Source organism: Pochonia chlamydosporia (assembly GCF_001653235.2).
Source record: "Pochonia chlamydosporia 170 chromosome Unknown PCv3seq00015, whole genome shotgun sequence".
Taxonomy (NCBI): Eukaryota; Fungi; Ascomycota; class Sordariomycetes; order Hypocreales; family Clavicipitaceae; genus Pochonia; species Pochonia chlamydosporia.
The window spans coordinates 698,919-721,455 of record NW_019154050.1 but is presented as its reverse complement, the minus strand read 5'-3'; the positions used below and the strand labels follow the sequence as shown (position 1 = coordinate 721,455).

Sequence of the window (22,537 nt, the reverse complement as noted above, 5' to 3'; positions counted from 1 at the left end):
AGCGTGAAATGGTCGGAGCCTGTGGCAAGGTGGTCCCGCGGCCCCGAGGGCAGGTTTTCTCCGCAGTGTCAATGAGCTGATGCATGTCCAGTCGCTCGAACCCGCCGTCTTCAGTCTCTTGTGACTTATGGAAGGGTTTCAACGTAGCCAGGCTCGCAATTTCTTTCCGCAGCTCTATGGGACCGATATCTAAATATTGAATTAAATGCCCTCGGGATTCCGCAGTACCTGGACCACCAGAGCGTCCTACGCATGCATCGAGAACAGCCAGGTCTTGCTGGACGATGCTTCCAATTCGACACGAGAAAGAAGCTCGTTTTGAGCAAATCGATGCATAAATGCATAAGGTATCCCCCGGCCCCTTCGAATATGCCTGTGACTCTCCCAGGGTGCGTAATCAACCAATTCAACCCAACTGGTAACCCCTCGCAGTTGGATTGTCCTCTCGCCAAATACATTTCAGTTGGATTGAACGTCATTTCAATTGGAGACCGCTTCTCTCAGTTGAATTGCCGTTGGTTGATTTGATCCAACCCGTATCTCCGATCTTCATGTCTTAAAGCCGATAGCAGCGACAAGCTGTCAGGAATAGAGTGGCAATATGACGAAGGTTCAATCGAGCGAGTAGTCGGTTGATCTTCTTGTCCTTCTACACGGACAAGCATCACTCTTTTATTATCAGCCACACCTCCATCGTGAGACGGAGGCTTTCCTCAACCACAGGGCGACTAGGTCAACAGCTCTATCCAACATAATCTGACACCGGCCTACCACTACCACGGGGGTAAGACAATACCCTCCCTGCTCCATGACCGCAGATTCTGAGTCATCCCGATAGTATGGTGGCGTCAAGACTGGCTTGTGTATAACCTCGGGGTCAACATATTCCCAGACATGTTGATTCTTTGCGAACTTGCGGATGTTGAGGATGAAATAATTGTCGCTCTTCCACCTACACGGGAGCCACCTGTAGCATGGAAGACTCCAGATCCACCGAGGCAAAATACAAAACGGAAGGCAATAGCCACTCCAAACCGCACTGCTAGCCCAAAAAAAGCCATTTCTCGTTGTTGAGAATTGTTGACTTGGTGTGGGTCATGTCCCGAGACATTTTTAGGCAGCTGAGTCGCTGCGTAGTGGCACGGGCCGTGCCACTGGGTATATAGATGTATGAGAGCTGTCAGCCAGACTTTAATAGAAGTAAGTTCAATCACAACAAGAATGATCGGGAGATGGTGGTAGCATTTTGGGACTCTAGGAGGCTGCAGCGCAATAGCAAGCGGCCGCGATGGCTCGAGGACTATGAAATAGAATGATACGCATCTAGCAGCAGAATTTTCATTGTATGTTTGATTTTGGATGATTTAGGATCACGATTGTGGACTTATTGTCAGTAATGCCTGGAATGCAAGCGGGTGTAAATCCGGCAGATCACCAGATCCGGCGCATCACCCGAAAATCCCTTAGTGGTACCGCTGTTTGCTTTCTTGGTGCTTTGGCATCTCCCTCTCTTTACCTTTGTACTTGTTTTCAAACTGTGCCCCAGTCTTGGTGTTTCATATTTGCCTGTATTTTTATGATTTGAACGGCTAGCCTGTGGCCAAAGCACGTCGTCATTTCTATTAAACCATCTAGTCTCTTAGAAGCTTTGGGAAGTTGAGCGTTTCGGCGGACCCTATTCCACGGAAAACAGCTGCCATAGAATCCGATAACCCAACTTCTTGTGCACGCAGAATCCATTCCTCCAACGATAGCTCCTCCACATCCTCTCCCGTGGCGCTCGCCACATGACCACAAATGTCAGCGAGGCGCAACTCTATATCCCCCGATTCATGTATATACGTGACATGCCCATTTTCAGCTTCGGGCCCGCACCGCAGTGCGGCCTGGATGATCTTTGTACTCACAGTTTCCGGATAGACGAGGTCCACAGTTCCGGGTAACTGTAACACTGCGGCTGGCACGGCACATATGCGTTGGGAGTAGTCGAGCATGTTTTGTACTACGTCCGCCGTGGGATTATCGCCCGCGATGTCCTGCTCTGGACGAATGATGCTTGATGGTCGGTGAATGTACACGGGCAAGCCGTGCTGAGCGTGTTGCTATTGTGACGTCTGTTTTTGATGGAGTGTGTACCCTCCAATTCGGGGAAAGCCACTGCCTATATCTCTCAAAGCCTGGCGGCACAATAACAGGTTCTTGGGGAGAGTTATGGAAGCTCTGGTTATCGTCTTGGTCGGCCATCGTGAAGAGAGAGGGGGTTTACTGCTTGACGAGAGTTATGGTGTAAACAGAGTCGTTGGGAGGCTGGTTCAAAGGGTGCTTTTCAGGGCTTCGGCTCGGGATTCTCAGAAGGGCGATAAAGCAGCAACGAATTATCTTAGCCGTCGCGAAAGGCGTTTTCTCGTGAAGGACGATAGGAAAATTCTGCTTCAAAGAAGCGGCGAGTAAACGCAGCAACTTCGACGCAAAATTCTCAGCTTAGCACAAAATGCTTCCTAATAAATTGGAGGGATGAAAATCCCTGCTTGTTATTGGGAAGCTTTGTCTCTTCCTGATTCCTTGCTGTCTGTGGTTATGTTCAACCACTGATCAGTGTTGGGTCAAGGCGTTGAATACGTATTCATTTGTTGGCACAAATTGATATTTAGTATATTCATGATTGTCTGTTCTTGTTGTTGTTAAGCTATGTAAGTGCCTCCATCGCTGCTGCCTTGGTGGCAGGCGGCAACGATGTGGGCCACTGCTGCCTGCTTCACCTGGTAGCTGCAACATCAACCGCGCCTCGTAAAGTCATACGATATGCTGACATTAGGTCCCCGGTCCTGGAACTCGTCTAGTTATTTTGAGACAACCCAGGCTAAATTCTATTTGCTGCGGTGAGCCGGAGAATTGCTCAACGTTTAATGTGCAGGGTTATATAGCAACCAGTCCTGTTAAAAATAGCTAAGTTTCCCGATCGTCTCACTGCCGGCTGCGCCGAGTCGTAGAAGAGATGACACTCGGGACACACAACATGGGGCAAGCTACGCATCTCGTAACTAGGTTGCCGGGTTCGGTTTCAGACCCCTTCAATACTATCACGGCATATCCGGACTGTATGTGCGGGGATGCTATCTCCTAACAGTGTACGAGACAACTTCAGGGACAGTGGTGGTCGTATTCCTCTCAGAATCAACGTCTATATGAGATCGAAATATTCGAGATTCTTGGGATATTACACGACAACACTGCTGCCAATTATTTCTCCTAACTCGAAGGCTTTATCTTTCCTAAATTTGGCAAGGAACCAATTAAGGCGTCGTTATGGGCTTGTTGAAGGTTTTCTCGGTGTTTTCAAAAACTAACCTTGGTAAACTGCACGAGCTCAAGCCTCTGGTGTTTCATCAGAAGGATCCTCAAGACTGCTCTCGCGACTCCTTGGATAAGACAAGTGTTACCACTCGTGTAAAACGTTGGTTATTGGACTTACGACATGCATGCTTGCCAGAAGAGGTATCTCATATGGCAGATGCTTTTCTACAGGAGAAGAGCCTGACCGACAATGAGTTGCTTCTGATATCCTATGTTGTACCCTGCGAATTGGGTTCATAAGACCGGTAACGACAATTTCCGAATTAAAGAACACGTCAATGATAAGGGTCAGCTACTTCGATTTATGGAAACTGTGAGAACAGCTGTTGCAGGAAATAAGGCACACATTATACAACATGTTGCAGGCTAGAAGCCACGGAGATTGGGGAAACATGCTAGATAAATCTACTATCCATGAGAGTCAGAGATGCTCATCAATCCACCAGATCAACGCATTGAATACTTGACACATGCAAGCCGCAACTACGGCCTCAAACCCGTACTCTGCCGCGTACGACAATGGCGTCCGATCATCATGATCCTTGGAATCAGGATCAACTCGATCAATGGCGAGGAACAGTAGCATTATTGTTTCGCATCTGCCTTCTGCTGCCAACGACAGTACACAGGAGTGAAATTCGACTCTCGAGGTCGGCCGCTGAAGTCCAGTTCAAGACCGCTGTCGAAAATGATATCGGCATCGTGGGATGTAATCTTTTCCGACGTTTCACTTCTTGACGTCTGTACGTTGATGCTTGTGATGTCTCGAGATAGCTGTCGTAACGAGGCATCACTAATGTTGTGAAAGGCCTCTAGCGAGTTGATTCAACTAACTAGTCCCTATGCTGTTTACTATCAAGATAGGGAAGGAAAGAGAGTCTTCCTACTCCGTAGCATCATCGTGGTGCCTTATATCTCCCCCTCCATAGAAGGTTCTAGAATCAACCTGTCATAGGAGTTGGTGATAGGCGGCGCAGCCGCCGTCCAAGCGGCTCCAGCCCGTTACAAATGTAACCTCCGACCTGCCTTGTTCTCCATCCAAGGCCCTCATTTTTACCACAGATTGTCTTTCCGTTAGTTGAAACCAAGAACTGCACCGCGTCGCCCACTGCATAGTTCTCAATAGTGTTCATTTTGAATGCGTGAAGCTGGCCGCAATCTCACCCAGGACGAAATATATCAGCGCCTTATTTTGGATACGAAGCAATTTATGATCATCTAACCGTATTTTCTGACCTTTACGGGGTAGATCGGTGTATTGCGAGGGCCTGCTAGTTCAAGACAATATGACTTGGTTGACAAACAAAGTTGCCACTCTTTTACCCTAAATCTGATTGTAGGCTCCTTGGATTGTCTGGTGGCTCGTGATTACGATTACAATGAGTTTGGGTAGGAGCTCGACTTGAACTCGATAGTGATGGTTGGCGTTTCAATAGTTTATTCAGACCTGTAGCGCCTCTTTAAGTCTCGCCCCCTATTACAAGTAACAGTGGTGCACGTATGGGTCTTGACGGCGAAGTTAATTTGATGAATTCTCCAATTTTAGGGGATTAAACACGCTGTGATAAATGTGCCGCGATTGTAATTGAAGGGAACTGACGGCTAGGATCACCGCCCCGAGATTGTTCTGCTTCCTGTTTAGTTTATGAGCGCCGTTCTTGCATTTCCCTGATAACTTCTGCGCTCTCACCATGCCCAACGCCTACTCCTCTAACTGCAGAAGAGGAACAGCCTTACGTTCTGTGGTTATCACTATATCTGCATAAATCGCGCTCGTAAGGATCCATATTTAATCTCGCATGACTGGGGATGTACGGGATGGCCATGCGTCTCCTTTGTTCGAATACCCAATACGGGACTCTACATGTGGCCTGTAGCCTTGAGGAGATAGGCCGTTTGCCATCCGCTGCCGTGATTTCGTACTTCACTCGCAGCCCTACAATCAATGGCAGGGAGGGAGTGATGGAGGTGATGTGAACAACGATGCGAGGTATGGACGTGATGACACTGACAAGGGTGGACGTCATTGTGGATGTACATGAATTTGCCTGGACAGAAGTACCAGAAAACAACACAGTACGAAGCTCAACAACTCACTATATCGGATCAAAGCAACGGCGACAGATACATGTGCCTGTCGGCGCGAACAAGAGACAGTGGCGCATTTCCTATTCCGCTGCAGCAGGTGGACGCAGCATCGGGGTGAAATGCTCGGATGCACGGATACGAAACGAGGCAACAAATCATTCTTTCTTGGAGGCAAAGAATCATCGGACAAGTCGAGCTGGAAACCAGACATGAGGGCGGTGAAGGCAACGATTCGGTTCGTATTAGCGACGGGCCGTCTCAGCAATTCGGCATAGCAGCGGAGTGGTATATCTTTGGCAGATCTACGAGACTCGGGGTAAGGGACGGCTGGTGCCGCGCCAGATGCTGTAGATAGGATTCTGGACACTTGGGGGAATGGCTCCAAGGCTAACCAGTGCACATTGATACACAAGCAATTGACAGGCTATTGAATTCAGTAACTTTTGTGTAGCAATAAAACATTGGAACCGCAAAACGCGATAATAGGGTACTCGGTACTAGTATATTGCGACTGGCTAGCACTGTTGCAATGAATCTACTGCACGGATCATTCATGTACGGCACCGTGATAAGCGAAGGCCGGGCTAGGTTATTTTTGTCCATTCGACAGATGTTCAATATAGCAGCGTGCATGGTAATAATATCCCGCAACATCTGCTTAGCCAAGACAACAACGGCCGGTTGATCGACGTCATCTTTTACTTGATGCAACTCCAGGGACCATTCAGCTGTCATTCATGGGTAAAAGAAAAAAAAATCTTACTATTATGCTCACCTTGCTTTTGTGCTTAGAATAATAGCATCGCCACCTCCGTGTCTTTTGGTGGACGGACACGAGAGCATTCAGGAGTTCGTATCCTGAAACCCAGAACTTACACCAGGGATGGACTCTTTGCTTTGCTCCGCTCTGTGCCTGAGATTGCTCAAAAGACTCCCCACATCTATCGGAAGGCGCTGTTAATTATAAATCGAGCCATGTCATGCAAGTGAATCTGAATGCGCCCCCAGTAAAATTAACGTGTGGGACTCAGGGGCTGCCGAAGGCCATATTCTCTTTGCTTCGGGTTGACTGTTTCGATCACGACAGACTCAGAAATCCCGATTCAGCGGCAAGCCATGGCAAAACACAGGAGATGTCCGTGTAAGTCCAAGGCGCCATCACATCACAGTTGCTAGTTGTCGACTTCAAGTATATAGATGTCGCAACCACCCGACGTTTGAAAACTACTTTTGTCCTGTCTCTCATCAATCTTTACCTTCGTCGTCCTTTGTTTCTCTTTTCGTTTCCTTTCTGGGACAATTCCGTCCTTCTCATCTCAGTCAAAGTCATTCGTTTCCTTTGACTCCGTTTCACATAATATATCACAACAGGTTTTTGGTATTTGACAATTTTTTCCCGCTATATAACATCGAAGAACACTCGCTACACTTCGGAACATATTTATAAGTTCAACGAGATGAAGTCCTCTCTTTCTCTTTTGGTCACCGCTGCTGGCGTCCAGCAGGCTTCCGCTACTTTCGGCCTCGGTGCCTCCTTCGACTTCGGTTTGGGTTGGACTGGCGCTAAGACATTCCCCTGCCCTGGAAACACCGTAAACAAGTGCACGCCAAAGCAGAACAACGATTGGGACTGGAGTGATGTTGCTGTCGGCACTCTCACCACTTATGCCGGTTTAACTTTGGTGGCTGGTCCTGCGAGAACAACAACGGCAAACGTGGTGAGCTCCAGGGCCGCACTTTTGGTCCCGGAAAGTTCATTTCTGGTTCTTGCAACGAGGATGACGATGCTGGTTTGTCCATCAGCGTTGGTGCCGATGCCGGCATTGATGCATTCTCTATTGGCAGTTTCGAGATGTCCACCGAGTTCGATGCTCGTCTTGAATTCCACTACGACATGCCCGATGGCAGCGTATGCAAGCAGACTTCGAACTGCAAGCAAGGTGGTTCAACTATTGTTAACAAGCAGTGTGGTGGTGCTAAGAAGGTCCGGGTCATCTATCCCAAGCAGATTCCCAAGAGGGGCCTCACATTCAAGAAGAAGTGCAAGGTCTCTTGCCACAAGATCAAGTGGCACTGCGGCAAGCCCACACAGAAGCCATCTACTTCTCGCTACACTGTTCCGGGAACCACTACTACGAAGGTGATCCAGACTACTACCACCACCCAGCCAGGCCAGCAGACCACTCCTGCTACCACACTCCAGACCACAACCCGGCCGGGACAGGACACAATTACCACCAAGCCAGGTCAGGACACTACTTCCACCAAGCCGGGTCAGGATACCACTTCTACCATGCCTGGACAGCAGACTACTCCTCGACAGCAAACTACTCCGCGACAGCAAACTACTACTCCTGGACAGCAGACCACCCCCGGACAGCAGACTACTCCCGCAACTACTCCTGCCACCACTTTTGTCACCACCTATGACTCTACCTCTACTGTCTTCACAACTTCCACCAAGACCATCACTAGCTGTGGACCTACGGTGACCGAGTGCCCTGGAAAGAATGGAACTCACATTGTTACTGTCACTGTACCTGTGAGCACCACCATCTGCCCAGTTACAGAGACTCGCACCCGCACCCAGGGAATCTCTACCACTGTCAACCTTCCTCCCCAGTATCAGACCACCAAGAAGGAGCAATCTACCAGCGAGAAGCCCAGGATTGCTACCAGCCAGCCTCCCAAGCCTACTCAGAGTCCTCCTTGCCCTCCCGTTCTCCCTTCGTGTCTCAACACCTTCTTGGAGTTCAAGTCTGACTGCAAGGACAACACGAACCCCAAGTGCATCTGCCCTGGCGAGGAGTTCGTCACGGACATTTTCAACTGCATCTACGCTCACGAGAACGGTAACGCCGCCTATGAGGCTATCGCTTTCTACCAGGGCATTTGCGGAGCTTACATTCCCCAGAACCCTGTTATTGCTACCGGTCCTGCCACTATCACTCAGATCATCACTGTCACTGGCACTCCTCGCATCACTCAGGTTCCTTATACTACCATCAATGTTGCTACGACAGTTACCAAGAACAGCAGCACTGAGACTATTTCGACCCAAATGACCATTCCCAACATCGCTTTGCCCACTCCTACCGGTAGTTCACCCAACAAACCTGCCCCTACTACTCCCGCTGGTGGCAACCCTCTTCCTACCGTCACTGGCACGGGTGGTGTGGTTCCTACCAAGCCCACTGGCTCTGTTCCTGTCGTTGCCGGCTCAGGTCGTGTCGGTGCTGGTCTTGGCATGGTCTTGGCTGCCGTCGCTTTCGTCGTTGCCCTGTAAGCAAGGGAACGTTGATGGACCGAACTGTCTTGAGTTAAACAGCGGCGCAATCTTGAAATCCATACACGGAGGACTTTTTGTATTTCTTGTCTAGAGATTATATCAAATGCATGTACGCTACAATTGAGCGAAAGTTGGACACGGTAAAAATAATCACTGAAGAAGTTGAAGAGCGAATACTCACGCTTATGGTCATTCTATACTCATACCTGGGCATTTGAGTTAACTCATGAGTTTCGGCCTTCATAACTCACTCATATGAGTTACGACCCAGCTGTAACCCACTTATGAGTTTAACTCGGACTCATGAGTTAACTCACAAATGGGGGCGTAATCGCCTAGACAAAATTTGCGACCATATGGCAATCTGACCATTCCCTTTTCGGCCATTGTTTACATCCTGCGCGATGCCAAGCATATCCAACCAACCCACCTGTCTGCTCCTCGATAAAAATGAATCTCGAGACCGGGGAGAGTTTTTGCAGTAAATGCGCAAGATTCTATATCGCCGATGACTTCCAAATTAACAAACAGGGGAAGCGAAACAAAACTTGCAAGCGCCACACAAAAAAACGCGTCACGTCGTTCGACGCTTGGGATGATTTCATTGCTCTTCTTCGGAATTGGAAGAAACCAGTACGTGAATACACACGCGCTAATCCGGCTGGCACGATTAACGGGTAGATCATCAGTACGATTCTGACAGTCTCTTCTGTATAGGACCAAAACACTACTCTGAATGGGAATTTTACGTTCTGCCTGGATGCTCTCCCGGTCAATTTCGGCTTTCTACGCGTTCTTAGCAGTGCCCACGGCAACGAGAGCAATACCTATTTTGACAGATTTCCCAGATCCGAGGTTAACACGGCAATGCGTGAACTGAGTGACATAATTTGGAAAGCAGGAGGATTTCGCTTCAAACACACGGGAACTAATCAAAATTTCGCGTATACCTATCACTGTTCGCAAGATCTGATGCACGCAAGAAGCTATCAATCCGCCGTTGAGGCAGAGAAGCAGCGGGATGGCCGCAGTATGGCGCGATTCCCGTGCAAGAGTAAGCTCAATATGCGGCCATGCTTGCAAGACCGAACCCTTAGCCTTTCAATTCACCACGAATGGCATACGCCGTATGAAGATATCGAACTGCCACCAATGGTGCAGGGACTAATTAACTCGCGCGTTTCAAGCAAGACGCCTTCAGAAATCTACCGCGAGCTTCGAGATATTCCAGAAGCGAGAACAGTAACAAGACATCAAGTCTATTATCTCTGGCAGAAGGCAAACTCGGAGATCTGGCGCCGAGATGCTGATCCTTTGGTGTCCGCGACGATGCTCCTTTCCGAGGACCATCGCTATCGCGACCACCATAGTATCTTTACCGCAGGAAATGTAAGGGCACTAGGTTTTTTTGCTTCTGAGCCTATTATGAGGGTTACTAAGACGACTCCTCAATTAGTGATGGATGCCACGTATGGAACCAACAGCGGTGGGATGGAGCTTTTTGCTGTTTTAGCCGAGGTCGAAGGCACCGGCGTTCCTCTCGCATACTGCCTCGTTGAACTGGTCAAGCCTCAGAATCCCACGGACACAAAACCATCCAGGGCAGACCCGGGAGCCATGACCCGCGTTATTCAACAGTTCCTAGAGCGACTGAAAGGCTATGGGCTCAATCCAGGGAGCTTCGCAATTGACAAAGATCCGGCGGAAATTGGGGCCGTTCATGCGGTATGGCCCGGCATCACGATTCAGCTTTGCTATTGGCATGTCAAGCGGGCTGTCAGCACGAAGCTGAATTCATCCAAAGGCGCAAACGTGCTGAGCCACTACCGTCCGGAAGAAGCGCAACAGTTAATTCCGCACCTCGAGATTTGCTGGGGCTCTATTCCTATCCGGCGACCGGTCAGCCATCGATACGGCAGGTGCGATTGTCCGTCAAAAGATGAAAGTATTGAAGCGAATGGGAGACTGGAACCAGCAACAAAAGAGGAGCGAGATACAGTTCTTGAAATATTCTGCCGCCATTTCAACCTCCATCCGCTGATCCCAGATCTCAATGGCACCTACAAATCCTCGAGTACGCTGCATCGAGAATGTGCGGTTGAGATGTATACGTGGTGTAAACTTCGTGGGTATTATCGTCTCTGGGCGTACCTGTACGTTAACTGGTATTGCAAGGAGCAGTGGAAGCTATGGGCGCGAGCGGCTGATCCCAGTCAAATCCCCGTAGTGAAGACGACGATGATTGCCGAGTCACATTGGCGAACGCTGAAGCATGACTATCTTCATCGATTCAACCGACCGCGCGTGGACCTAGTCGTGTGGATTTTGACATCCCGCGTCCTTCCTGATGCAGTTCATCGGATGAGAGCCATTTCGCGGGGCGAGTTTCGAATATTCAAAGCCCGGTGGCGGGAGGCATTCAAGAGGCAGTGGAGAAAGGAATCTTGCAAGGCCGTTGATCCAGAGAAGCTGAGGGAATACCATACCGATCCTGTCAATTGGGTGTGTGCTTGCAAGTCCTTTTTGCTTAGTCGCTTCCTTCTTTGCAAGCATGTCGTGCATTGCTTTGAGTCACCGGGCGCAGAATTTTTTGAAAGTGTTCGTCGGCGAACGACGTACCCTTTCTGGAAAGACGAAGGACTAAATCTGTTGCCTGAATACGTGCCGCGAGTGGAAATACCTCAGCGACTCCCGGAGAACGATTCTAAAGAGTTGGCATTCGATTCCGAGAGTGATTCAGGGCGAGATGAGGATGCTGATGATGAGCCAGATGTGGTGCCCATCGAGATCAAGGTTGAGGAGTTCAGAAAAAAGATGAGGGATGTTATGGCACTTTTTGATGAGCAAGTGGTGAAAGGAAGTGAAAAGTTTATTGAACGATTTATAGCTTCAAACGAAATTAATTGTACTTTATTGGAGGAAGTTGCGCGTTTTCAAAATAGGCGGAGAATGCCTCAAACTTGGGGGAGATACCGTCATCCAGCGACGTGTACCTCAAGTGAATTTAGAAAGACAGAGTTTTGATTGGCTGATATTCCCGGGCCGCCAGTTTTCCACATGATCGCATATTTTGTCTAGGCGATTACGCGCACTTCACTCCGCACTACTTCCTGTTGCCGCATATCCTCCGAAGTTCTGCCGAACCGGGGCTCGGGCTCTGTTTCCCTTGCTGTGTTGGCATGGAATGCCTCAAAATGACGGAGAGTTTTGCCAGAGTCCTGATGCTGAACAATTAGGGAAGTTGCTGTCAAGCGAGCTTATCAAGGGAAGTCGCGTATGGGTGAAGGATTACGAAGGTAAATGGCTGAGCATATTGGCTGTCTGGGCACTCCAGCCTTGGCGACATAGTCCGCTCCATCTGCGACAATGGCTTTACAAGGGGGTTGCTGTGATGGAGTGGGCCGGTTACTAATGACGTACGACAGTCCCAAATCTTGCAGCAACGCCCCGATTTCTAGTTTGTCATCAAGTATTACGAGGTCGGGGTTCACGGTAGGGTTGAGTTCTGGCATGTAGACGACCAAAGTCTTTCATTGCTGTGGAATGATGCGGCACCGGGAGACTTTATTTAAGGCGTCGTCGCAACTGAAGGGCTGGCCGCAGCGGGATCCGTTATAGCATCGTGGAGAACATCCTTCATCCGCAAATACAACCGATTGTCCTCCTTCTCCCATCTCCTGCCATTGGGAAACACCACCTTGCGCAGCTTGTTAACCCAGGGTATCAACGGCGTATAGAGTGTTGTGAAGTATTCGCTCGTAGTCCTAATGAAATCTTGTTCATGGGACACCTGACCCTTCTTCAACTCTGCTAACTCAGCCGTCTCCGCGTAATTCCACTTTTCAAATCGCTGCACAGGCCTGCTGTCGTCTGGCCCATTGTAATGTATGCATATCCAGAAGAGCACCCAGAAAAACGACTCTAAATCGTGCATGAAAGAATGCTGTTCCCCCAGTAATGCACCGATGGCCATGAACGCCCTAGTACCGGTCTTTCCCATTGCTCCCGAAGCCCCGTCTCGGTGCTCCCTTATAGCAAGGTCAAGGTCGATCAAGAAGGCTCGCCAAGAAGGGTTCTCCTTATTCTCATTCATCATGAGATTATTAATGGAGATGTCTCTGTGGAGGAAGCCAGCCTTGTGTAAGGATTCGTGACCTTCAATGCAGCCCACTAGAGCAGCAAGTAGGGCCGCACGGGAGCTTGCCTTGTAGATCGGCTTCCCATAGTCTCGAAGAATGACACGTCGATGTATCCGATTTGACAGCGCGTCCGGGTTGGGTTTTGTTGGAGATGCCGAACAAGATCGCTTGCTCGGTGGCAGAGCGGCATCAGTTTCGCTTGATGGACGCTTCACCCCGGAGCTGCTGCTTCGCCCTTTGCGTGAAATACTCAACGCGCTGGTACTCGACGGCAACATCGCACGCCCTGAGCGGTAATTCGTTGCTTTGGTGACGTCTAGTCTCTTTCGAACATTATTTCGGATTTCGTCATCAGAATGGCGGACGCGGACAGTCTCGTGGTGATAGTATCGGGCAACGTTAATTGCACCTTTCTCAGTCGCTTCTTGGATCAGATCGCCCTCTTCGTCCCGGTCGGTGTACTGCCACGAGTCCTTTATGACAAGTGGTGTATGCGGGTCATCTTTGCGATGAGCTTTCCAACAAGTTGTCGCTCGGCCAGCGATGCATGGTGCGCGCTTCATGACCTCGCCAAGGATGAGACGCTCTGGCTGACCGTTGCGTTCAATCTCGATATATTTCTGGCCCCCGGCTGTTATTATGGTAGGATCAAATCCAAGCATCTCCTCGTTCATCCGTAGAAACCCCAGAATTGTAGTCACAAACTGTAGCCCACCTTCCTCCTTGTTGATGTCGAATTGTTCGGAGGCGATCCCCCCGAGCCTGTCGAACTCCCATACCCTCATAAGAGGCCCGCAGAGAGTAAAACCCAAGACGAAGCGGCGGGTATCTTGAGCGGCGAGTACCTCTCTCGCATACCTGGCGAGATCAATCCATGCAATCGATGGGATGTCGGCCTTTGGGTTGCTTTTTAATTCACCGGCAACAAGAATGTGTGCCCAACGATACCTTGAATCCGTAGTGTCAGGTTTGTATGTGATCTCACTGTCAACGAAGCCGATATCCATGCTGCGCTTGCCTGTGGAGCCCTCCAGCGGTGTCCTCGGCTGCGCCAAGAGCTTTCGCCTAGCCGGCGAAGTCGAAATGCGGTCGCCCGCGAATACTTCCAGCTTCAAGATTAAGCCGTCAATCCAAGTCAGCACGTCGCTCTCTTTGGCGCGTGCTGGCCATCCACTCCAGCCCTCCTTGAAAAGTGGGTTGTCGCCTTCAGTACACTTGCGGAAGACCGCCTCCGAAACCACGTCGAGTTCCGGCATGTCCCCAAAGAAAGCCTCATGGAAATTGGGAAGTCCAACGTAGAGATGTTCGAGTTCCTGTTTAAGGACTGGATCCACATTTTGGCGAGATTCCGACGAGTTCACAAAGCTGCTGGTGTTCTGACTCCACGGCGTTTGTTGAGTCGACGAAGGCATCGCCCGAGGCGGCGGAGTGGATTCGACGGCGGCACTTGACACAAGCTCCCATATTAGTGTATCTCGAGGCTTGTCTGTAAGTGCTTCTTTTAACAGTCTTTTGACACGATTAAAGTCGAAATTGTCCGCCGTCACGGCGGACAAGAGTCTCAGTACATCACTTTCAACAGTGCCGGGTCCCGTCCTGGAGGGAACCGCATTGATCGCTGGAAGATTTTGCAGCGCAACTAATAGATTGAGTGAAAGCCGCCGAAGATCTGCAGCAGTTAGAAAGGCAGTCAAGGTGAGCAGTCCGCCTTACCTGTATCGCCGAGCTGGCCAAGGATGTCAGGGTTACAGATGATGCTTCTGCCTTTGCAAATCGAATTGAACGAAGTGCGGAAGGCATTGAGTTCATTCCAGATAGCGCTTTCCTCAACGGGCTCTTTTTCGCCCTGGTCCATCTCATCAGGAAGTCCGTTGTGTCTAAAGTTTGTGTAGGTGTGAAGGAAGCAATGGTTGGACTGTTTGGGGGACGGAGATGTGAACCGACAATGGATCGGAAAAATACAAAACCCGGAGGCCACTTCCCTCCACGGAACCAAATCGCTGCCTGGACCCAACCAATCATCCCATTGTCATCATGGGATGGCGGGCCGACCGGGTGCCCCGTGCCCAAAGTTGGACACGGGGGGCATGCTGATTAGGAAAATGCACTTTGAATCGGAAAAAAAGTTACCTCTATGCCCCGCCAATTTAGATTGGCAACAAGGTAGCTATGTGGTGGCGCTCCGTCACAGAACGGAAACCGGTTCAGTATATGAGAAACCAGCTGTCCATGTTTTTAGAGGGAAAAAAAAAAAACAATAACAACAATAACAACAATAATCAATTTTAATGACATTTAAAAGGATACAGCTCTCTCCGTGACACTTTGGTGCCTCCGTATTTCTGACAATTATGCAGCCTGAGGTCGGAGCCGTAAGGTGCGGCTGAGTGTTCCACTTGGGCGTATGTACCTGTCGAGATTATTAGGCGGCGCCACCTATGCCCAATGTATCCTGGTTGGTGAGTTCCGGGCCAAATCAGGCACCAATGCACAACACATCTGCGGAACATCAACATTGTCCCAGCGACGATGTGGAATAATCCTGCGGAGCATGATTAAAAGCATTCGATATCAGAATTCCCAACCCCCAAAGCTGCACAATTCATCCACAGTTGCAGCATTTTCGACGACGAGACGATACAGTCGATTCTCAGAAGCATGGGAGATGGAATGAAATGCAATAAGCAGGCACTAAATGAACGACAAATTTCGAAGCAGCGCATTCTCTGGCGATTGCGAGCACCGTTACGATGACGGCTCTTCGACCCTCCTGCCGCGGGGACTTTGAGATCGCGATCATTTGCGCTTTGCCACTCGAGTATAATGCGGTAGCCCTCCTCTTTGACCAGTTCTGGGACGGAGATGGAGACAAGTTTGGGAGAGCAGCCAGGGACGATAATGCCTACAAGACTGGTCGCATTGGCAAGCATAGCGTTGTACTAGCGCTCTTACCTGGCATGGGCAAAGTCAGCGCTGCTGCCGCAGCCGCCAGCATGCGATCGAGCTACGTCGCCCTACGACTAGTGTTTCTGGTGGGGATCTGTGGCGGCGCGCCTCATTATAACCAAGATGAGATCTTGCTAGGAGATGTCATTATTAGTAAGACTGTTATTCAGTACGACTTCGGAAGGCAATATCCAGACGGGTTCGCGCGCAAGGACAAGACTGAAGGCGATCTAAGCAAACACAACAAAAATATCCGTACCTTGTTAGCAACACTCGAGACGGACTTGGGCGGAGACGAACTTCGAAAAAAGACTGCTCATTTTCTCAGACAGCTCCAGGCAAAGGCTGGGGACCATCAGACTAAATACTTGGACGCGCAGGCATCCAGGCAGAAGCGGAGTTTTTCACGAGCCCAGTCCAGAATGTAATCAGGAGTGGCACAAGTGTCAGGAGTCAAAGCTTCATTTGGAATGGGCACGAAGTTCGTGATGGCCCTAAATTGGTCGGCGAAATAAGGGTATGAGGAAATGGCAGAGGATATCCTACTATAGTTAGCTCTCGAAAGGGCAACATGATCCGGCAAGCGTACCCCCTTCGAATAGCATTAAACCGTCCATTAGTGCCACTGCTGCCAGTACTCAACCACTGCCGCATCCAGACAAAGAAATCCAGCGGCAGAAGGCCTTGGTGATGGCCAGCAGCCTCTTCAAAGAAAGTATATTTTCTGTGCTGGATCGCAGCCTTAAGGACGTCCCGTATGCCGTCCCCATCAATCGACGGTTCCTGCGCGCCAAAGCCGTTGGTGGTCTTGTCGCAGTTGTTCCACGCCTGCTCAGATAGTTTTACCAGCGTGTTGACCGAAGACTCGGGGGCCTGTGGCTGCAAACATGCTCGAGCCAAATACCGGATCTGTGCCTTTAGGTTCTCGTGGGATGAAAAGTACCCAGAACGATCGTAGGAATTAAAGAAAGACACAAGCGAATCACGGGGAACGATGACGACAGCCTAGATATTTGAGGAGTGAGTGGTGACCAGCGATGGCAAATATGATTAAGGGGCGGCGTACCGTCACTCGATACCAGTGCGTCGCCGTTGGGCCCTAAAAAAACCGAGTTAGTACATCCAGCACTTAACAGTAATCCTGGAGCTAGCTTCGAATTCAGCAGCCAATAGAGACACACCGAGTTACCCATATACCCTTCGTACTCCTCTTCCGCTTCAAGGTCCTCGAAGCAGTCTTCTTGGAGGATGTCATCTTCATGGAGGTGCAGGCCCTGCGTCACCACATGGCCCTCCAAGTCGACAAGGGTCTTCACTGCATAGCTCGTCTGGAAAACTTCATCGAGGTTGTGATAGCTGGGTTCATCGTCATCGTCGTCGTCGTTGTAGTAATTATACCTGGCGTACCTCCTGTCCCAATGGTTGTACTCGCAGCTTCCCATCTGCTCCTTTTCTAGTAGCGCGAGGAAGACATCGACCGCCAACTCGCTGGATATCTCCTTCAGAACGTGGACCTGAGCCAAATCTCGCGCCTTCAACGCCTTTAGCGAAATATGAGCTTCAGTGTAGTCGTGGTCCAGCACGTGGTACACGCAGTTCCTCTCACGCGACACTTCGGCCTCGCTAAGCCACAATTTCAGAGTGCGCCGGAGCGCTCGGGTCTCAAACCGCTGTAAGCCTGCCGACGGACCTGGGCCAGTCAAATCAAGGGCGAGGTTGTAAGTCAGAACCCATCGGAGGGAGCAGGCGGATGATTGGGTCAAGGTGGCGTTGAGTGATTTAGTTGAGGAAAGAGACTACCTTGCTGCGTATGGGGTAAAGGAATATCTGCCGCAGTGCATTGCAAAGTTGGACGAGCTGGTAAGGATGAGAGGAGTGTGAGTTGGTGATATCATGAATATGTGGAAATTCGTAGCGTAAGGGTCCGAGGACGAGGGGCAATCATCTTCCCAATAGCGAGTTTTTCTAGTATTCCACGAGGCTATCTCCTTGAGCACTAAATTATTACGTTTTGGAGAGAACAAGCTAGGGGCCAATCGGATGGGCCAGAACCCATGTCATCGACCCACTGGTACAAAAAAGTACATACAAACCTCAGTCCACCGCGATGTCAACCTTTAGAATGCCACTGATCCCAACAGTTCCTTTTCGAATTACTACACAACGCAACGCGCATTTCCGACACCCTGTGATAACAGAGTGTTTCTGGGGTGGCCGTTTTACTAGTTGTGATTGATTTAGTAATGTATTTCGTCGTTTTGAAGAGCAAAAGGCACAAATGCCACGTTCCGTGAGATGTACCTTCAAGTGGTTATGCATGGAACCTTGGGCAGCAGCAGATTCTTCAGAACTTGCCAACCCACTATTTCGAAGGTCCACCTGCCGACCAAACCTCTCGAAGATCTCAAAATAGAGGCGCTTTCGAAATCTATTCTGACTCGTAATTGGTTTACCCCAGCCGTGACGTTGAAGTAGGTATGGGTTTGTGATCGCTACTTCTGTCCCGTTATCAGTCTCGTAAAAACCAACTATTACGGATCCTCATTCCAAGTAGAAACAGGTACAGAAGAACTTGCTGACCACCTCGTCGAAGTCTCCTCCCAGTCTGGAACTCTGAACGTAATTGATCTCCGATATCGACTCCATTCATGTTGTTGTATGCATCAATCAACAGGGGGATCTCAAGCACTCTGGTAGCCTGCCCTTGAAATGGGACTCTGGCTGTCTTTGCACTTGTGGACGACTTTGCCAGCTGATGACGAAGCTTCTCTTTAGGGGCCTCCCAACCATCATAAGCCGTGCTTAATAGAATGACAAAGGCATTGTCCTTAAAGCCGAATTGCATGACGTCTGTTGACTTGTGTTTTCTAGCATCGTGACTTGAACAGGGCTGACATAAATCCACCGGCCAGAGACTGGAAGCATTGGCGATAGGCGAGCTGGTGCGTCCAGCGAGTACCAGCACAAGAGGTGGGTCGAATGCACAGAGGCATACAACTCAGCAGGTGCGCTGTAAAGTGGTCTTCCTCAGCATGCCCGCGCTATTCAACCTCCAACGTGTTGCCGTCTGCATCTCTAACTGTGCATAGACCTAATGTTAACCAGGTGTCCATTACTAAAGTAAGGGATAAACAAATATTAGTATTAATACTTCCGCTGTGTGTGCGAAGGACGAAAAGCTGATTGGTTGTCCTGACCGACAGTGTCGGTGACAGCCCACAAAACCTGTGCTCCCTGCTGGCCAAAAGCTCGTCAACCTCAAATATGAACATTCCCAGCACTTGTACGTATTAATACGTACTGTATTATTAATATTAGACTCTAGTCTTGAGTTGACTTGGTCCAGCAGTCCCGGCCTCTGCAGAGACATGTCTCTTTGATCCAGAAATGAGAATCTGCTTTGAGACCTAGGCTTCGTATTAATAGACCTGGGCTGTGTTAAAAAAAAAAAAAAACCACCACCAGCTCAGAACGAATTTTTGAAACGCGTGAAATTTTATAACTTTAATAGTAAACCTGTGACATATTAGGCAATTACCAAGGAAAACGCGTCCATAACGCGTCCATCAGCGGTAATGGCGCCTAGAACGGCTTGCACCAGCCGATGGCCCTACTTAGCGTTTTCACAGGGTATTGCGGTACCAGCTTTATTTGCAATACGAACAAGATGTAAAGTCCGCCAAAATAGCGAAATCGAAGGGTACTAAAAACTCGTCCATCGCCATAGAGCTTTTTCTTCCCTAGTTGTATGCAGTGACTGTGGAGTTATTGAACAAGACGTGAAAGATACACGAAGAGAAAAATTCCACTATCGTAAGACGGTTGGCAAACGACTTCAGATGCTCTGCGACAACTCGGGCTACGGAGTCCTCCTGCTGGGCAGCCGATGAGCCATGAGAAGCATGCAAGTAATCAAGTCACAAAATGGGTATCCAGAAACTGGGGCGTGGCACTTCACAAAATCCCCTGCCCGGAGAAATATCGGCAGAGCGCACCATTAGTTTGGCGTCTCCAGCAATGACGCGTCCGACGGCACTGAAAGTCGCGTCTGGTGCTCAGCAAGTGCGCGTAATCGCCTAGACAAAATATGCGATCATGTGGAAAACTGGCGGCCCGGGAATATCAGCCAATCAAAACTCTGTCTTTCTAAATTCACTTGAGGTACACGTCGCTGGATGACGGTATCTCCCCCAAGTTTGAGGCATTCTCCGCCTATTTTGACAACGCGCAACTTCCTCCAATAAAGTACAATTAATTTCGTTTGAAGCTATAAATCGTTCAATAAACTTTTCACTTCCTTTCACCACTTGCTCATCAAAAAGTGCCATAACATCCCTCATCTTTTTTCTGAACTCCTCAACCTTGATCGCGATGGGCACCACATCTGGCTCATCATCAGCATCCTCATCTCGCCCTGAATCACTCTCGGAATCGAATGCCAACTCTTTAGAATCGTTCTCCGGGAGTCGCTGAGGTATTTCCACTCGCGGCACGTATTCAGGCAACAGATTTAGTCCTTCGTCTTTCCAGAAAGGGTACGTCGTTCGCCGACGAACACTTTCAAAAAATTCTGCGCCCGGTGACTCAAAGCAATGCACGACATGCTTGCAAAGAAGGAAGCGACTAAGCAAAAAGGACTTGCAAGCACACACCCAATTGACAGGATCGGTATGGTATTCCCTCAGCTTCTCTGGATCAACGGCCTTGCAAGATTCCTTTCTCCACTGCCTCTTGAATGCCTCCCGCCACCGGGCTTTGAATATTCGAAACTCGCCCCGCGAAATGGCTCTCATCCGATGAACTGCATCAGGAAGGACGCGGGATGTCAAAATCCACACGACTAGGTCCACGCGCGGTCGGTTGAATCGATGAAGATAGTCATGCTTCAGCGTTCGCCAATGTGACTCGGCAATCATCGTCGTCTTCACTACGGGGATTTGACTGGGATCAGCCGCTCGCGCCCATAGCTTCCACTGCTCCTTGCAATACCAGTTAACGTACAGGTACGCCCAGAGACGATAATACCCACGAAGTTTACACCACGTATACATCTCAACCGCACATTCTCGATGCAGCGTACTCGAGGATTTGTAGGTGCCATTGAGATCTGGGATCAGCGGATGGAGGTTGAAATGGCGGCAGAATATTTCAAGAACTGTATCTCGCTCCTCTTTTGTTGCTGGTTCCAGTCTCCCATTCGCTTCAATACTTTCATCTTTTGACGGACAATCGCACCTGCCGTATCGATGGCTGACCGGTCGCCGGATAGGAATAGAGCCCCAGCAAATCTCGAGGTGCGGAATTAACTGTTGCGCTTCTTCCGGACGGTAGTGGCTCAGCACGTTTGCGCCTTTGGATGAATTCAGCTTCGTGCTGACAGCCCGCTTGACATGCCAATAGCAAAGCTGAATCGTGATGCCGGGCCATACCGCATGAACGGCCCCAATTTCCGCCGGATCTTTGTCAATTGCGAAGCTCCCTGGATTGAGCCCATAGCCTTTCAGTCGCTCTAGGAACTGTTGAATAACGCGGGTCATGGCTCCCGGGTCTGCCCTGGATGGTTTTGTGTCCGTGGGATTCTGAGGCTTGACCAGTTCAACGAGGCAGTATGCGAGAGGAACGCCGGTGCCTTCGACCTCGGCTAAAACAGCAAAAAGGTCCATCCCACCGCTGTTGGTTCCATACGTGGCATCCATCACTAATTGAGGAGTCGTCTTAGTAACCCTCATAATAGGCTCAGAAGCAAAAAAACCTAGTGCCCTTACATTTCCTGCGGTAAAGATACTATGGTGGTCGCGATAGCGATGGTCCTCGGAAAGGAGCATCGTCGCGGACACCAAAGGATCAGCATCTCGGCGCCAGATCTCCGAGTTTGCCTTCTGCCAGAGATAATAGACTTGATGTCTTGTTACTGTTCTCGCTTCTGGAATATCTCGAAGCTCGCGGTAGATTTCTGAAGGCGTCTTGCTTGAAACGCGCGAGTTAATTAGTCCCTGCACCATTGGTGGCAGTTCGATATCTTCATACGGCGTATGCCATTCGTGGTGAATTGAAAGGCTAAGGGTTCGGTCTTGCAAGCATGGCCGCATATTGAGCTTACTCTTGCACGGGAATCGCGCCATACTGCGGCCATCCCGCTGCTTCTCTGCCTCAACGGCGGATTGATAGCTTCTTGCGTGCATCAGATCTTGCGAACAGTGATAGGTATACGCGAAATTTTGATTAGTTCCCGTGTGTTTGAAGCGAAATCCTCCTGCTTTCCAAATTATGTCACTCAGTTCACGCATTGCCGTGTTAACCTCGGATCTGGGAAATCTGTCAAAATAGGTATTGCTCTCGTTGCCGTGGGCACTGCTAAGAACGCGTAGAAAGCCGAAATTGACCGGGAGAGCATCCAGGCAGAACGTAAAATTCCCATTCAGAGTAGTGTTTTGGTCCTATACAGAAGAGACTGTCAGAATCGTACTGATGATCTACCCGTTAATCGTGCCAGCCGGATTAGCGCGTGTGTATTCACGTACTGGTTTCTTCCAATTCCGAAGAAGAGCAATGAAATCATCCCAAGCGTCGAACGACGTGACGCGTTTTTTTGTGTGGCGCTTGCAAGTTTTGTTTCGCTTCCCCTGTTTGTTAATTTGGAAGTCATCGGCGATATAGAATCTTGCGCATTTACTGCAAAAACTCTCCCCGGTCTCGAGATTCATTTTTATCGAGGAGCAGA

At 49.6% G+C, this 22,537-nt stretch overlaps 6 protein-coding genes across 6 annotated transcripts; 3 read left to right on the top strand and 3 right to left on the bottom strand.

Moving 5' to 3' along the window:
* Positions 1–1,631: 1,631 nt before the first annotated feature.
* VFPPC_18590 (hypothetical protein) lies at positions 1,632–2,244 on the bottom strand (the record flags this gene model as incomplete). Its single annotated transcript, XM_022430177.1, has 2 exons — positions 1,632–2,102; positions 2,137–2,244. The coding sequence occupies 2 exons, from the start codon at positions 2,242–2,244 to the stop codon at positions 1,632–1,634; spliced, it is 579 nt and encodes a 192-aa protein (XP_022285018.1).
* A 4,655-nt stretch (positions 2,245–6,899) lies between these two features.
* On the top strand, positions 6,900–8,728 carry VFPPC_18589 (hypothetical protein; the record flags this gene model as incomplete). Its single annotated transcript, XM_022430176.1, has 2 exons — positions 6,900–7,160; positions 7,220–8,728. The coding sequence occupies 2 exons, from the start codon at positions 6,900–6,902 to the stop codon at positions 8,726–8,728; spliced, it is 1,770 nt and encodes a 589-aa protein (XP_022285017.1).
* Positions 8,729–9,181: 453 nt separating this feature from the next.
* VFPPC_18588 (ATP-dependent DNA helicase PIF1) lies at positions 9,182–12,143 on the top strand (the record flags this gene model as incomplete). The annotated part of the gene is made up of 3 exons (XM_022430175.1): positions 9,182–9,391; positions 9,449–11,682; positions 11,810–12,143. The coding sequence occupies 3 exons, from the start codon at positions 9,182–9,184 to the stop codon at positions 12,141–12,143; spliced, it is 2,778 nt and encodes a 925-aa protein (XP_022285016.1).
* Positions 12,144–12,299: 156 nt separating this feature from the next.
* VFPPC_12614 (FunK1 protein kinase) lies at positions 12,300–14,725 on the bottom strand (the record flags this gene model as incomplete). Its single annotated transcript, XM_018290417.1, has 2 exons — positions 12,300–14,539; positions 14,584–14,725. The coding sequence occupies 2 exons, from the start codon at positions 14,723–14,725 to the stop codon at positions 12,300–12,302; spliced, it is 2,382 nt and encodes a 793-aa protein (XP_018135757.1).
* Positions 14,726–15,620: 895 nt separating this feature from the next.
* On the top strand, positions 15,621–16,039 carry VFPPC_18587 (phosphorylase superfamily domain-containing protein; the record flags this gene model as incomplete). The annotated part of the gene is made up of 2 exons (XM_022430174.1): positions 15,621–15,969; positions 16,035–16,039. 2 exons carry the CDS (start codon positions 15,621–15,623, stop codon positions 16,037–16,039), a joined length of 354 nt encoding a protein of 117 aa, XP_022285015.1.
* A 132-nt stretch (positions 16,040–16,171) lies between these two features.
* On the bottom strand, positions 16,172–22,520 carry VFPPC_18586 (ATP-dependent DNA helicase PIF1; the record flags this gene model as incomplete). The annotated part of the gene is made up of 6 exons (XM_022430173.1): positions 16,172–16,358; positions 16,406–16,821; positions 16,883–16,915; positions 16,998–17,506; positions 20,066–22,253; positions 22,338–22,520. The coding sequence occupies 6 exons, from the start codon at positions 22,518–22,520 to the stop codon at positions 16,172–16,174; spliced, it is 3,516 nt and encodes a 1,171-aa protein (XP_022285014.1).
* Between the last annotated feature and the right edge of the window lie 17 nt (positions 22,521–22,537).